A 13,958-nucleotide genomic window follows, 5' to 3' on the forward strand; every position below is an offset into this window, starting at 1 on the left:
AAAGGTACTTGCCTTTTTTCTCCCCTCTTTCCCCCCATTTTTCTGTCTTCATTTAGAAGTGCCTTTTCCCATATCATGGTGTTCTTGTCCTTCAGTAATTACACCACCACTTTCCTTTTGCCTGTTTCAAAAGGAAAGAGGCTTGCACTGTGGTGGGAGGTGTCTGCCTTCTGGAAGGCAGAGAGCCTACCTGATTAATAGGGGAGGGAAAGAAAAGGGCACGAGTGATGAAGTGAAGGGAAACAAGTCCAGTCTGCAAAGACTTTCGGAAAGTTTCCTTGCAGTGGTTGAGATAGTTCCTTTACTAGTGGAAGGCTCTAGGGGAGAATGATTTGAAGGAATGATTTGCAACCACTGCTGGTGAAGGGATGAGGATATTTATGGTTCCAAAGTGATCCTCCAAGCGAGACCAACAGAGCATCTGTGCACAAGGGGGCTGCACCACCTCGGGAACCGTGGGGTGATGCTCTGTTAAATCCTACCCATGCATTCCTGTATGCCTCTGCTGTGAGTTGGTGTTTGCATCCAGCTGGGTAGATGCTCTGCCTGGAATGGTTTTTACCATTACTATTTCCATGGTAGTCCATACCACTCCATCTCCCCTGTATTACTGTTGTTAAACTCCTGTTTCCGTCTGTGAAGTTATTTCCCGCTGGCTTTGGTTGGAGAGGATTCATGAATCTCCAGTTCAGCCAGAGATTCTCACACGTGCCACCAGCTTCTTGTTTGTTTCTGGCTGCTCACTAAATTTTTGACAGCGAGTGGTGCATTTCCTTCATGTAGCAAGTGGTGTTTTCCTAAACACTCATTACTGGGGGGGGAGGGGGGCAGAAAATTAAAATTGATGCCACTGAGTGCGTCAGTGTCAGCCTGTTACAGGTCTGTCCTTACTGCTGCTTTCCTCACTGCCTGGGGGTGATGCTGCCACGCGGGTACAGGCAGTTCACGCTAGTTGACCTAAGGCACCCTGAATGCATTGACAATTTTAAGTGTGTTACACTTGTGTGTAGCTCTCTCTCCCAAGATGGAAGAGAGAACTACCTGCTGGCTAGTTTGGATGCCGTAGGGTTGGCTACCCCTGCACTTAGAGCTTCAGGTTTTTCAATACAGTGTTTTGGGCACTGATGGAAAACAAAGCACAGAAAGTGAGAGGCTGGGGGTGACTTCCAGGGAGAGAGAATTTCAGTGTACCCTACGTCACATTATGCACTGGCCTCCTGATTTGGGAAATTTGGCTTATATTTTAGCCAAATTGAAATGAAAGCAATTATTAATTTGTTCTACAAACCCACAAATTATCAATGATGCAAATACTAGCCTTGCTTTTTGGTTTCTGGTTTGTGGTTTATTGTGGGTTTTCTTGTTTTTTTGTTTTGTGGGGTTTTTGGTTTGTTTTTTTTTTTGTGGGGCAGGGGCAGAAATGTCTTTATGAAAATAAAACTCCTTGTGTTATGGTGGTTTGGGGGCTCGTGTCACTGGTCACAGATCAGTATGAGAACAAGCGTGGTCCCTTGTGCTGATGTCTTAAGGGTTGCTGAATGGAGCAGGCGTTATCCACCTTATCTTCCAGCAGGTTACTGTCTGTACTGCTAGTTCATTAGGACTTGAAAACATGTTTTTGTTTGCTGGTCACCAGCTGCCTTTTGCCTCCTGATGGCCAAGCTGGGGAAGGGTGCCTCTTTGTGCCAGGCAAGAACGTAGCCAAGGCCAGCCCTCTCTAACCCTTGAGGTGGCTTTGGACTATGCAGCTCATTTTAGCGCCCTCGGTTATCTGACAAATACTGTTATTTTATTCACAGAACCAGTAGATATCCTTAAATGTCACCTGAGTTTTTAAATGAGCACAATGTGATGGGCAACAAGGAATCATTCCAGTCCTTCTGTGAAGCCAAAATCCTTCTGAGCTGAGGAATTTGAAATAACCTGTGTTCAAAGCATTTTTAAAATAGCTGAAAGCGCTCTATCTCAGCTTTCATCTGCTTCAAATGGCTAAGCCTGAAGCAAATGCTGTGTTTTATAAAACTCTTTATAAGAGCTTCTATAAAACAGGATGGTGATCCTGTATGTTAGACTTCAGTGCTTCTTTGTAAATTTTAGCAGTGAATATTCTACTGCGGTCTTTAGTTACCTTCTTGTATCTGATTCTTCAGGTGCAATGTTAAATATTGTTCAAGATTCAGCACTCTTAGAAGCCATTGGCTGTCAGATGGAAACGGTAAGTATTTTTTATGAAGTTACCACTTCAGAAAAAATGTTATTCATTTTATCTGCCGTTGTAAGGTGCTCAGTTAGCATCTTGAGGTTTGATCATCCTTTTTCCTCCATTGTATCTGAGAGCATCCTCTGGTATAGGGAACTCTACTCAGAAAAGTCTTCTCGTCGCTCAAAACTGACTTTCAATTTGCAGAACGGTGGTGAAAATAACCTATTCAAAAGCCACAGTCGTACCAACAGTGGCATTAGTACTGCAAGTGGAGGCAGTACGGAGCCCACAACACCAGACAGTGAGAGACCAGCACAAGCCCTTCTGAGGGATTATGGTAAGGATAGCTCTTTTGGAAAAAACCTCTGCCATTATATGCCAGGGTGATGTGTTTGTGGTTTTTTTCTGTTCCTAATTCTGGCTAATACATTAATGTGCATGGGTGTTTTGAACCCAGGGTGGATAGCCCCTTTGTTTATTGCTGGTTTGTGCTAATATGTGCCCTTTAGTTGGTTGGTTTTTAATCCTACTAAGGGACTCTCTGAACACTTTAAAAATAAGAACGTAAAAGCTTATGAAAAAGGTGTTTGCAAACTCTCTTACTTCAGCATATGTTTTCATGAACAATAATAGGATAAATGTACACCAAGTGTAAATTAATTGCTTCATTCATTTTGGTAGCATTCCAAATGCTTACCTGACTTTTGCAGCACCTTTTCTTAAACTATACTTAAAAAGCGTTTGGGGGACTCCTGTTTTTATAGAGCAAGTAAGCAGACTGCTTGTGATGTGTCACTTGTTATAACAAGAGAATTTCTTAATTAACATTAGTTTACTGTGTCTTGTACCATGCATTTTTGAATCTTTGTAATAAAATCCATGTTCTACTAAATCTCTGTGTGGTAAGCTGGCCTAATGTCTTGATCCTGGAATTTAACTTGCTCCTTTGGTTGTCTTCAGTTTAACTGATGTTGGCCAAATAAATGCGAGAACAGATCACCTTTATTATGTTGTAGCCTAGGTTGCAACTCTGTTCTCACCAACCAAAAATGTGGTGGGTTTTTTTTTTCCTCTAGTTCTATAACTAAGGAGAGGAGGGAGATTAGCAGGAAAGACTTTAGTATATTCTAGGGACTCATATAAACATGTTGGTGCTTTCCATACAGGATTTGTGTGTTTGAAATTATGAAAGTGCTAGTTTTCAGCACACCGTTTGAATTGTGTGTTTAATTCGTATGGGTTTTCATTGACAAGTCCTTGAAAAAATTCCCTTTGTAAGGTTAAAAAAAAAAAAATCTTTTAAATATTTGACTTACTGAGTCTTTAAACCATGACGTAACTTGAAAGATATTTTCATTTTATTGGATTTTTTTATTTCCTATGCACAGAAGGTAAGGGTGTATGAAATTTATGAAAAGAATTTGAAGCTGGATGCTTCAAACAAGAGAAAACTGAAAACAAGATGGTGTATTTTTACTGAGATTATCCAAAATGTCTTTTTAAAAAAAAATTGAGATAAGCTAGTCTTAATGGACTTGTATAATGTCTGGTGTTGTATATGAGGAAGTTAGCCTGTGCAAAAGTGGCCAACCCAATTTCTAGATTCTGGGTTGTGTATAACTTTGTGTGGTTTATTTTGTGGCTGCTTTGGCTTGTGCCGGTGCTTTGCTTATTGTCACTAATGCTTAGTTATTTTCCCTCCCTGTGCTGTGTGGTATTGGGGTTATATCCTAGCTCTTAATACAGATACAGCTGCTGGACTGCTGATACGCAGTATTCACCTGGTAACCCAAAGACTCAACTCGCAGTGGAGGCAGGACATGAGTATCTCTCTGGCTGCACTGGAGCTTCTGTCTGGACTGGCAAAGGTGAGAGGCGAAGTTGTGTGTGCTCTGGCCTCTTCTCAAAGGGCGATTATAGTCCTGTTTAGGTGAAAGTCATGCCACCAAACAGATATCTGTGTCTGAGTTTGTCAGCAAATGTTCTCTTTGGACACGAGAAAAACCAGTACTCCTTTTGTACTTCATCTTCTCCTAATGTAACTGCTCTGTGGCTCAAACGGCGTGTGCCCTGTAAACGCCTGTGGGCTGAAAGTGAAGCTCAGGTGGCTTGTTCAGATACATGTGGCTCTGCTGCAGTTCTGGCTGGCTTTGTCGAGCTAGCTGGATGGCTCCTAACCTTTCTCATGGATTCCCATGTGTGTCTGGTTTTGGGTTTTGTGTTTTACACTACAGGGGATGCATCTGCTATATTAGGTTGCACAGTTGAGGAAAAACTTTCCACTAAGCTTCCAGTGGCAGTGTAGGGGCTTGGGCCATTAGTTTTCAACCCCACTGTGAACCATTTATTATTTCTTTGCTTGGTTGGGTGGCCAGTCTGTCTGTTCACTATGTAACCAGACCTAGAAACAAGAGGTTTTTTGCTGTTAGTTGGCAGATTGCAAATATGCCAGGGTATTAAACAACTTAATTGCCCTTTTTGTAAGTGTTATACCTGCTTCTCCCCTTCCATCTCATCTTGGAAATAGTTTTCTGAGCTTAGGAAATGATAACATATTTCTAATATGAAGGTGTCACCTTCAAAGCTTTATCTGCACACAGTTCCTTGATTCAACAGCAAATAACTGAACTAAAACTACTAGGCGTGGGGGGGGGCTTTTTTTGTTGAGAAGTAAAATGCCCTTTTCTGCTTGAGGGCTCTTGTCCCCAGGCTGGACTTCATGACATTTGTTAAGCAATAGTCCAGTGTATTTACAGCAGCCACAATGACCTGGTGTGACAGTTCAACATTTCCTGTCATATTCCCCCAGGAACTTGACGGATCTCTCCGAAATACATGTGTCTCAGGCATTTTTTAGGGCATGGAGTCAGGATTGAGCTGTGTTGGACTGGGTGCTTATTTTATTACTGCAGCAGCATGAGCTGAAGGATGCATTTGAAAGTGTTCTGCAATGAATTAATGTATGGTTATTGGGTCTTAGAGTGTCATACAGAACTAAGGGGTTCCTGCAGCTTGTGTGGTTAAGCCTTTTTTTTTTTTTTGCCTTAGCTTGCAATGAGATGGGAATGTGAAAATACATTATCTTTTCAAATGCCTACCCAGGTTAATCTTAAATATTGTAGTCTTTGTATAATTCTCATGCAACCGAAGTAATTCTTCCTCTGGGGTACCTTGGATATCTTTCCCCTTTGTAACAAAGAGGATAGACAGAGACCACCTCTTACTGCAGAACTGCAGAGTGGAGAGCCAGTTCTGCTTGTGCCTTTGGAGGTGACAATTCCCAAAACCTCTCTCAGGTTAGAGGCTGCCCTGTCTTGTCTGTTCAGCACCAGGTTATTAGTGGGACTTGGTAAATTCAAAAATCCTGTTTCCTGCAAGAGTGCTGGTTCACCAACATGCTTTTCATAAGCTCATCTTGAGGGGACTCTATTTGCCGTAGACCTTATGCTTCTGAAGGAGCTGCTGCCTTCATCCTAGGGCTCTGAGTTGTCACCCCCCGCAGTGTGGAGTGCAGCTGCCTGGCTCCAGTGTTTTCACCAGCAAGACCATCCACCTTCCTGCCTGGATAAGGGTGCACCTTAATGAGTAAAGCTTTATATGGCATGGTCAAATGCTACAGAGTAGAAAAATCGAGCTTTAACTGACTGTTCCTGTGCCAAGTCACAGGTTGGGAAGAAAACGGAAGAGAAATTCAGTTCTTTAGTTTTACAATGTAGATCCTCATGCCTCTTCACTAACCCTCCGGTCTGGAGCCTTGCTCTCTGAAGCCTGGAGTTGGGAGAGAAGCTGAAGGGTTTTTGAAATTAGTTTTGGGTTGGGAGAGGGGTTATGGGTTTTTTTTGCCAATCTGCTTGTCTGAGGGTGGGTTTTCTGTCCCTTTTTCACTGGTGAAAGCTATTGTGCTGACAAAATATGCCTAGTGGAAAGTTGCATGAGCCCTGTGGAAGGGAGACTTGGCAGTGGGTGGGTTCTCAGAGGTACAGAATGGGTTGCTATAGCTGAAGGAGAGAGGTATTTGCTGAAAGTAAGTTTCAAATGCTAATTTATTCAGCTTGCAATTAGTTTCTTATCAAACCGTATTGGTACCACTCTTGCTCTTGGAAACCAAGCCATGCAACGTGGTGGTACCTCAATCCACCATTTCTTTCCTCTAAGTTTCGATATCTGTCACTGTTAAATATTTTTACCCGCAGCTTTTAAGCTGTAATCATAAAAAAGCTCAACCGTTTATTCCTGTTTCTTAAAACTGCATTTAAAAATGCTTTTTAAAACTGTTTCTTTTCCAAAAGACTTTCGTGGAGGAATTCTCATCTTCTCCCACTTGCTTTACGCAGGTGAAAGTGGTGGTGGATTCTTCTGATCGGAAGAGAGCTATTAGTTCAGTGTGCAGCTACATAGTGTACCAGTGCAGCCGCCCAGCCCCGCTCCACTCCCGTGACCTTCACTCCATGATAGTCGCAGCTTTCCAGTGCCTCTGCGTCTGGCTCACCGAGCACCCTGACATGCTGGATGAGAAGGTAAGAGTCTCTGGTGTATACATTTTGAGCACTCCAAATTGTAATGCCTTTCGTGCCTGACCTATCTGTTATTGACACTTTAAAATAATGTGGTTTTCTTAGTTTTCAAAAGTATACTAGGAATTTCACAGCTAGTTTCTGTGCAAAATAGTTTTGAATTTTGATTTCTGCTCTTTATTCACCAAGAATGTTTTTGGCTTTAAAAAAAGTTGTTGGCTTTAAAAGCTTTTTTTTGCTTTTTCTCTTTCATATTTCTAAGAATGTCTTGATCTTTCTTCTTGCTTTGTGAAACTGGAAAAAGAGAAGAAAACCTGAAAAAAAAGAAACTGAAAGGACAAATATGGGACTTAATGGTGTATATATAGCATAGCTACCTGTTGCAGATAAACTTGACTGAAAGCCTCTTCTCACTTCTCATTTCTCAGCTCTTACCTGACTAAAGCATCTTCTAGACTTAACACAATTCCTTTGATGCTAATAGTTTGAAAATCATAGTTTGTTTCACCAAGAAACCAGTTTTCTAGAAACTGAGCAAGGCTCAATACAAGATGGAATTTGCTTGGGAAGCTTGAAAAGAGCAGGAAATGAAAGATGCACGTTTCCAACAGCCTTCTGTCCTCCTGTTTAAAAAAGGAAAAAAAAAAAATGGAGTGCATATTTTCATTGTTGGTCTCCTTGCAGAGACAGCTCAGTGATCTTTCCATATTTTTCATATATAATGTATATGAGTATGTATTTTAATGTAGTTTTGTATAGAACATACATTTCATATATCTTTAGATTTTGTTTATATATTCTATAGCATATATAAAAATACGTATATTTAAAAAAAAAAAAAGAAAATTGAAAACCCACAAGCAGGACTTTAAATAAAGATGCTTTCTGCACGTGCTTTGGGATACTGGCATGGCAGTAGGTGACTAGGGTAGGATGGTTTCCCTGGTTATGGCACAGCATGGGTTTATTTAGTTGTGTAATGCTTTATTTCCTTTCATTAGATTCTTTTTTAATTTTAATTATCACTGCATATCGAGATAGTGTTACATACTGTGTAGTATATACTGGACACTTAGTAGCTCATTCCTGAGTCATGATAGTCAGATGGGAACCTTTCATTGTATTAGAATTGCAATTTTCCAGGTGCCTTACCTTATACTTGCTTTGAATTTCACCTGGTATTTTACTAGCCAACACTGTAAACTCCTCCTGTAATTCTTCATGGTCAGTCTTTGCATCTTGATGCTGATTAATTTTGCTCTGTCAGAAAACTTTAATCTTCCTCTTCACCTCTTTTTCTAACATTACTTATGAATAAAAGGAAGGGCTCAGGGCAAGGCATAGAACCCTGCCTGGTCTCTGGTGGTAAAAACTGACCACTTACTTGTGTTCAGGTTTTAACCAGTTACTTGTTCATGAGAACGTTTTCCTTGTTATTCTGTGGCTCAAGCCATGAGACTTGAACCTTTGTTGTAGCAAGCCAAGTATTTTCAGCAAATGATTTTGTAATGAGCAACACTTGTGAGTCATGCCTGTGGTTCTGCTGAGTGTTGGCCTCTCCTATAATAGATTTGATGAAGCTTTGCTCTGTACTTTTAGAATATTGTTATTCTCTTGATGAATTAATACCATGATATATTTTACTTATGAAAGCTGTTGGCAATTGAAAGGTTTGGAAAAGGATTTCTTGCCATTTTCCAGATTAGTTCATTCTTAATGTGCTTAGAACTTAATTAAAAGTTCTGCAGAGAGTCTCAGAAATGCATTTATTATCTCTTTAAATATGTTTACATTTTTCAGTTGCCCTCTTGGTAGTCCTCTTGGCAATTTTGTACATATGTAATGGAATATATAGTGTGTATATTTATTCAGAGCACTTTCTACTATTAGAACACAAACGTAAGTAGACATCTATAGATGGAGAAAATATCATTCCTATAGCAAATGTGATCTTATACCAAGACTGTCTGTTAGAATAATCTTCTGCCTTTATTTCTCAGCTCATATTACCAGCAGTACTTTATTTTAATTGATGGTATATCACTGATTCACTGATGCTTTGGAGACATTTATCGGAGTGCTTCTGCTTTAAGGTGGTTCCTCTCGTGTTTTAGGATTGTTTAAAAGAGGTACTGGAGATTGTGGAGCTGGGCATTTCGGGAAGTAAATCTAAAAACAGTGAACAAGAGGTCAAGTACAAAGGAGATAAGGAGCCAAACCCTGCATCCATGAGAGTGAAGGATGCTGCTGAAGCTACACTAACGTGGTATGTAATTTGTCAGAGTGCGTTTACTGTTTAGCGTTGCCTTGTCTGAGAGTGTTTTAATTAGGATTTCCCAGCTGGTGAGATCTCTGATGTAGCAAGAGCATTTGAGAAGTCAGCCAGAAGCTCCCTCTGTTTTGCCTTTTGGGCAGGGTTGTCCTGTGCTCTGCCTTAGCTGCCTTCCCCTCATGCCTGCTCTCTTCTTTGAGAGCAAAACCCAAGCCCTCCTGCAGCCCCTGGTATTCTGTTCTCGGCCAGTCCTTTGCGCAGTCAGCAGTTCCCTCTATCTCCCACTTGACCTAGTGATCCTCTCTTTCCATTCCCCTGTCTCCTTATCCTCAGCCTGACAAGATATGCCATCTCCACACTGACTGGGAAACCGATAGACACTGTCTCATGTGTAACGCAGCAGGGAATGGCACATGCCGCAGATGTAAGCTGGTGCAGGATGGGATGTCGTTCTGCCCACAGCATTGGGCTTGCTTAATATATTTGGGAGGTTCTGCTGGAAATGCAGTAACAGATAATGTGTGGGTTGGGGAGGGGAAGCACAGAGAGGAAAATTGAGATTTGCTTCAGAGAAGTTGAAAAGCACTTGTTTTTACCAGATGAAAAGCATGATGGTAGACAGGACAGATTGAGGATGGGTAGGATAAATGTTTTGCAAAAGGCAAAGCTGCTTTCTTTTTTGCTCTGCTTTGCAATAGAATTGTTAAACTTTACTGTTAGTAAAAACAACTGTGTCATTTCCAAGGTAAAAACAACTAGTCATTGGAACTTGTGGACAAACCTTTATTGTTGCCTAAAAGTGTCTCTCTTCATTTAGAGAGATGAAACTATCTGTTCTCAGAGTGAAGTGGAAAAGTATGTGGGGAGGACTTCCATAAACTTACTTTTGGTCTGGGTGGCGGTGTTAAGAGTAAAGCCCTGAGTTAGATCATATGATCTTCAGTCTGATACTGGACAGCTCTCGTTCCTGCCATAGAAATTTTCAATTTCTAATAGTATTAGGTGGATCCTGTACAACTTGAGATGACTTAAATCGATACTTCTAGGAGCCTCCCAAGGCTGTGGCTCCAAGGAGGCAGGCACTGTGGGACCACACCTGGAAGCTTTCTCCCAGGGAAGGTTACCATCTATGGCAGTCATGCTTGTGTGATCCTGGGCCTTTCTTAAAGGGTTCTAAGTTAATGTAATCTGTACTTGAGGAAAGCAAAGGCAATCATAACCAGTGCACCTACCATGTCTGCCTTGCTTCTTGATATAAGAGTGAGCTAAAGTATGGATGATTATCTCCAATCATCTGCAATCTTATAAGAATGAACATAAAAGTTGTGGAAGGGTACAGATTTTTGCACTTTAAAGCATATCTTAATATCTTTATAACCTAGGTATTCTGCCTACAGAATGAGTTTCTTTATAACCTTTCTTCATAGGTTTTCATGTATGTTTTTCTGAAGTTACTGGTTCTGTTTTAAAATGAGCTGGTGGGAGAGGGCAGGCTTGCCCTGGTAGGGTAACTGCTATGTCAAGATACAAATGAAGAATATGAGTGAAGGCCTGTGCTTGGGTGGAACAGTTCATCTTAATCTGTCATAACTCTCTTTTTTTTTTCTCACTTGTAGTATTATGCAGTTACTTGGAGCATTTCCTTCTCCCAGTGGCCCTGCTTCTCCTTGCAGCTTGGTGAATGAAACCACGTTAATTAAATATTCTCGTCTACCTACCATAAACAAGCATAGCTTCCGTTACTTCGTTTTGGATAATAGTGTCATCCTGGCGATGTTGGAGCAGCCTCTAGGAAATGAACAGAGTAAGTTCATACTTCCCATTTCCTTCTTCCTCTGGTTAAAACCCTCTGTATGGACCTGCAAAGCAAAGGCGCTTCATCAAGTGTCTCTCCCACATTTCAGGGTCTTGCCTGTCCTGTGGGGGTGTGATTGAGCGGACTGTTGCTCTGGGATGAAGTGGTGGGAATAACTTTAATGCCACTGATAGTCAAACGTGTACAAGCCTATCCAAATTGTTTGTTCAGTTGTCTGTCTTTCACTCAGTTATATCAGATGCTTGCAGCTGACTGCCATCTAAATTACTGCTGATGGACAAAAGCAATAGGATTACATTTTAAAAACATCCTTGTTCATAAAAGAATGAAAATATAGGAGGCTTGATAGGGATAAGTCCTCAACAGATGGTTGATGCGACACCTTTATGCTTGCACGGTTGCTTTTACTTGCTTTAGGTCTCCTGTTACTAAATGTTTCTGTGGGTCCATTCAGTTCAAATGGTTTTAGTGGCTTAGGAGCTGTTACAACTTTCCTGTACTGTCCTGTTCTATCAATGACACCTACTATAAAGGAGATCTATCACAAGGTATCAGCTTTCACAGCTGAATTTAACTTGTTTCAGCCTCATATGCTTTGATCAACAAGAATTTATATTAAAGAAATCTGGTATTAAATATACATGATGCTTTGAACTGAATAACTGATCCCCCTGTAACTCTTCATGTATCATGGCACTACCTAACAGAATAGATAAATTCTTTTATATGCTACTTCAGTTTAAGACCAATGTATATTAGATCTGCTGGTCTGCCACAGATATATTTTCCTCATCTATGGACAGGATGGAGTCTAGATACTAATCTTGAAAACAGAGATTGCACAGAACTTCATGAACTGGCTAAGAGAAGTTGTTATTTTGAGTTGTGGTCCAGAGTACTCCAACCTCATTGAGAACCACTAAATAGATCTTGCAGAAAGGGCTGATGCTGGGAGCCGTTGCTGCACATCCACCCACAGTCTGTTTGAGCAAGCGTGTTCCTGACTAGAAGGGATTAGAGCATGCTAGAACGGCTGAGCAATCCTCATCCTTGCTCTGCCTCTGCTAAATGCATTACTAAGGAATCCTGTAAAGCTATTCGAATCTCAGATTACATTATCTTTTCTTGTTGTGCATAACTTGCTTACAAATCCCCTTTGAATTACAAGATTAATTGCAGTAATGAACAAGTCCGTCAGATCACTTTTGAGGCAGATCACTGAAGTGGATGATTGTGGGGAGCTGGTTGGGTTTGTTTGTATGTGTGCTTATGTAGGTGTGCTGCACCCTGTGCTTCCCATGAAATCCTGGGGAAGGAATATATATATCTGCTAGTTAGCTGATGGTGTCAATTTGTGGTTTATGTCCACAAAAGGTAAATGTAAATAATTTTAAAAAGAAAAGCTGTAGATGTATGATGATTCCTCTTCTAAGCTGGCTAATATCAGTGGCCTTTTACGTCTCAAAGGAAGACTGAAATCCCTGCAATGTTAAAACCATCATTGTGCAAGTTGAAAGGCACCTCAGGAATCTGCAGTCTAACCTCCTGCTCTAAACAAGGTCAATGCTGAATTCAGACCAGGACAATGCAACCGGACGTTGTCCAAGTAGGTCTTGAAAACGTATGAGGACAGCTTCTCTGTGTCCCTGTTCCTTGTGGTGAAAAATCTTCCATGATGTGAAGTCAGAATCTTCCCCTGTCTTAGTCTGACCATTATCTCTTGTGCTTCCACTGTTCTTATTGCTGCTGTTTGTGTGGGACCTTTACAGAAGGTCATGGAAGTTTCATGGAAACTGTGTCTCCATATGGTCATTTGTCTTACCTAAACAGGCAGTGGCTGGACAGTCTTTTGGAATTTTTGGAGAGAAACAGTGCTCTGCATGAATTTGGATGAAAGTTACTTTTAATGATGAAACCGAGCTGGCAACTACTGAACAGACCACAAAGTAGACTGGTACTTTCCTGCTGCAGAGAGGAGGATTGCTTGCTCCTCACCAGGAATTGTCTTCAGGGTCAGGGAGGAGTCAACCTTGAAAACAAAATCTCTGTCCTCATGCCTGCGTTTCTTTCTGGTTAAATTATTGTGCAGTGGACTGTTTGCAATTTATGATGATGTATTATTCTCTTAACCCATGTGCTTTGCAGATGACTCTTTTCCCTCTGTCACGGTTTTGATCCGTGGGACATCTGGAAGATTTGCATGGGCCCAGCAACTCTGTCTTTTACCAAGAGGAGCTAAAGCAAATCAAAAGGTCTCTATCAAAGCCCGTAAAGAAATCTTTAACTTAGAGATGTTCAGCAGAAATTCCACTAATGTGAAACAGCCCCACAGAGCTGGTGATTATACATTAAGGCTGAGCCACGGGGCCTTTAGCTGTAGGTAATGTGACACATCTCTGGTGACTCTTTATGACTTGTGATTAACATTAAATACAGGCTGTGAAAGTGCTGTTACCTTCTAGACTTGTTTAAGGGGAGGGGGCATTCTCCTTTTTTTTTTTTTTTTTTTCTGAAAGCATCTTCTGAGGTGATGGGGCAATGGACAGAGAATTTAGTGTGTAGGCATGAGTGTTGGTGCTGATTTTAGGATGTCAGGCGAAGCCTGTGCAGCAGAGGGAGCGATGTCTGGAGGTGTAGAATGAGATGCTGCAGAGAAAATAGCTATTCAAGCTACAAAACCCAACATTGCAAAGATGGCTGTAAACCTGCTGTGAAAAAGAAATTGTCGAGATGAACTCTGGAATGGCTCTGGAGAGGAATAGTGGAGGAGAAATACCCCAATCTCATTTTACAGTAAAATTTCTTACTGCAGTTGTTTAGTGGAGCACATCCTTCTGTTATCAGAATTTCTGTCTGTGAACTTCTCCAAATCTTTGAACTGTTCACATGCCCCTCAGTAAAATAAAGGAAATAATAATAATGTAGCTGAAGTGAGGGCCTGTCAGTCTCAGCTGTCATGTTCACATTTAGATGCATCTGGTCTCTGCAAGGCAGCCTTCGGGAAGACCTTTGGAGCGGTGCTGTTGCTGAAGCTGAGCCATTCTGCTCAACAGTGTCAGTCCAAGTGTGCTACCTCCCACGCCAAAGGAGAAGTCATGTCCTGGCTGCTGACCTCCTTACCAGTTTTAAGGGAACTTTTCCAACTTCAAGGCA

At 41.2% G+C, this 13,958-nt stretch overlaps 1 protein-coding gene across 5 annotated transcripts in view; it reads left to right on the forward strand.

The window, feature by feature from the left end:
* RALGAPB (Ral GTPase activating protein non-catalytic subunit beta) overlaps window positions 1-13,958 on the forward strand; it is a 64,852-nt gene that overhangs the window by 32,540 nt on the left and 18,354 nt on the right. For 3 of the 5 annotated variants that reach the window (XM_087749482.1, XM_087749484.1, XM_087749487.1), the window contains 7 exons: window positions 2,151-2,215; window positions 2,408-2,540; window positions 3,938-4,071; window positions 6,538-6,720; window positions 8,832-8,983; window positions 10,606-10,793; window positions 12,951-13,057. In XM_087749482.1, the coding sequence (XP_087605608.1) occupies window positions 2,151-2,215; window positions 2,408-2,540; window positions 3,938-4,071; window positions 6,538-6,720; window positions 8,832-8,983; window positions 10,606-10,793; window positions 12,951-13,057 (962 nt within the window). The remainder of the gene's footprint in view (window positions 1-2,150; window positions 2,216-2,407; window positions 2,541-3,937; window positions 4,072-6,537; window positions 6,721-8,831; window positions 8,984-10,605; window positions 10,794-12,950; window positions 13,058-13,958) is intronic. The other 2 variants (XM_087749483.1, XM_087749486.1) reach the window with 1 other exon arrangement.

Source organism: Nipponia nippon, unplaced genomic scaffold (assembly GCF_047370975.1).
Source record: "Nipponia nippon isolate SJK-2023a ecotype South Korea unplaced genomic scaffold, ASM4737097v1 scaffold_13, whole genome shotgun sequence".
Taxonomy (NCBI): domain Eukaryota; kingdom Metazoa; phylum Chordata; class Aves; order Pelecaniformes; family Threskiornithidae; genus Nipponia; species Nipponia nippon.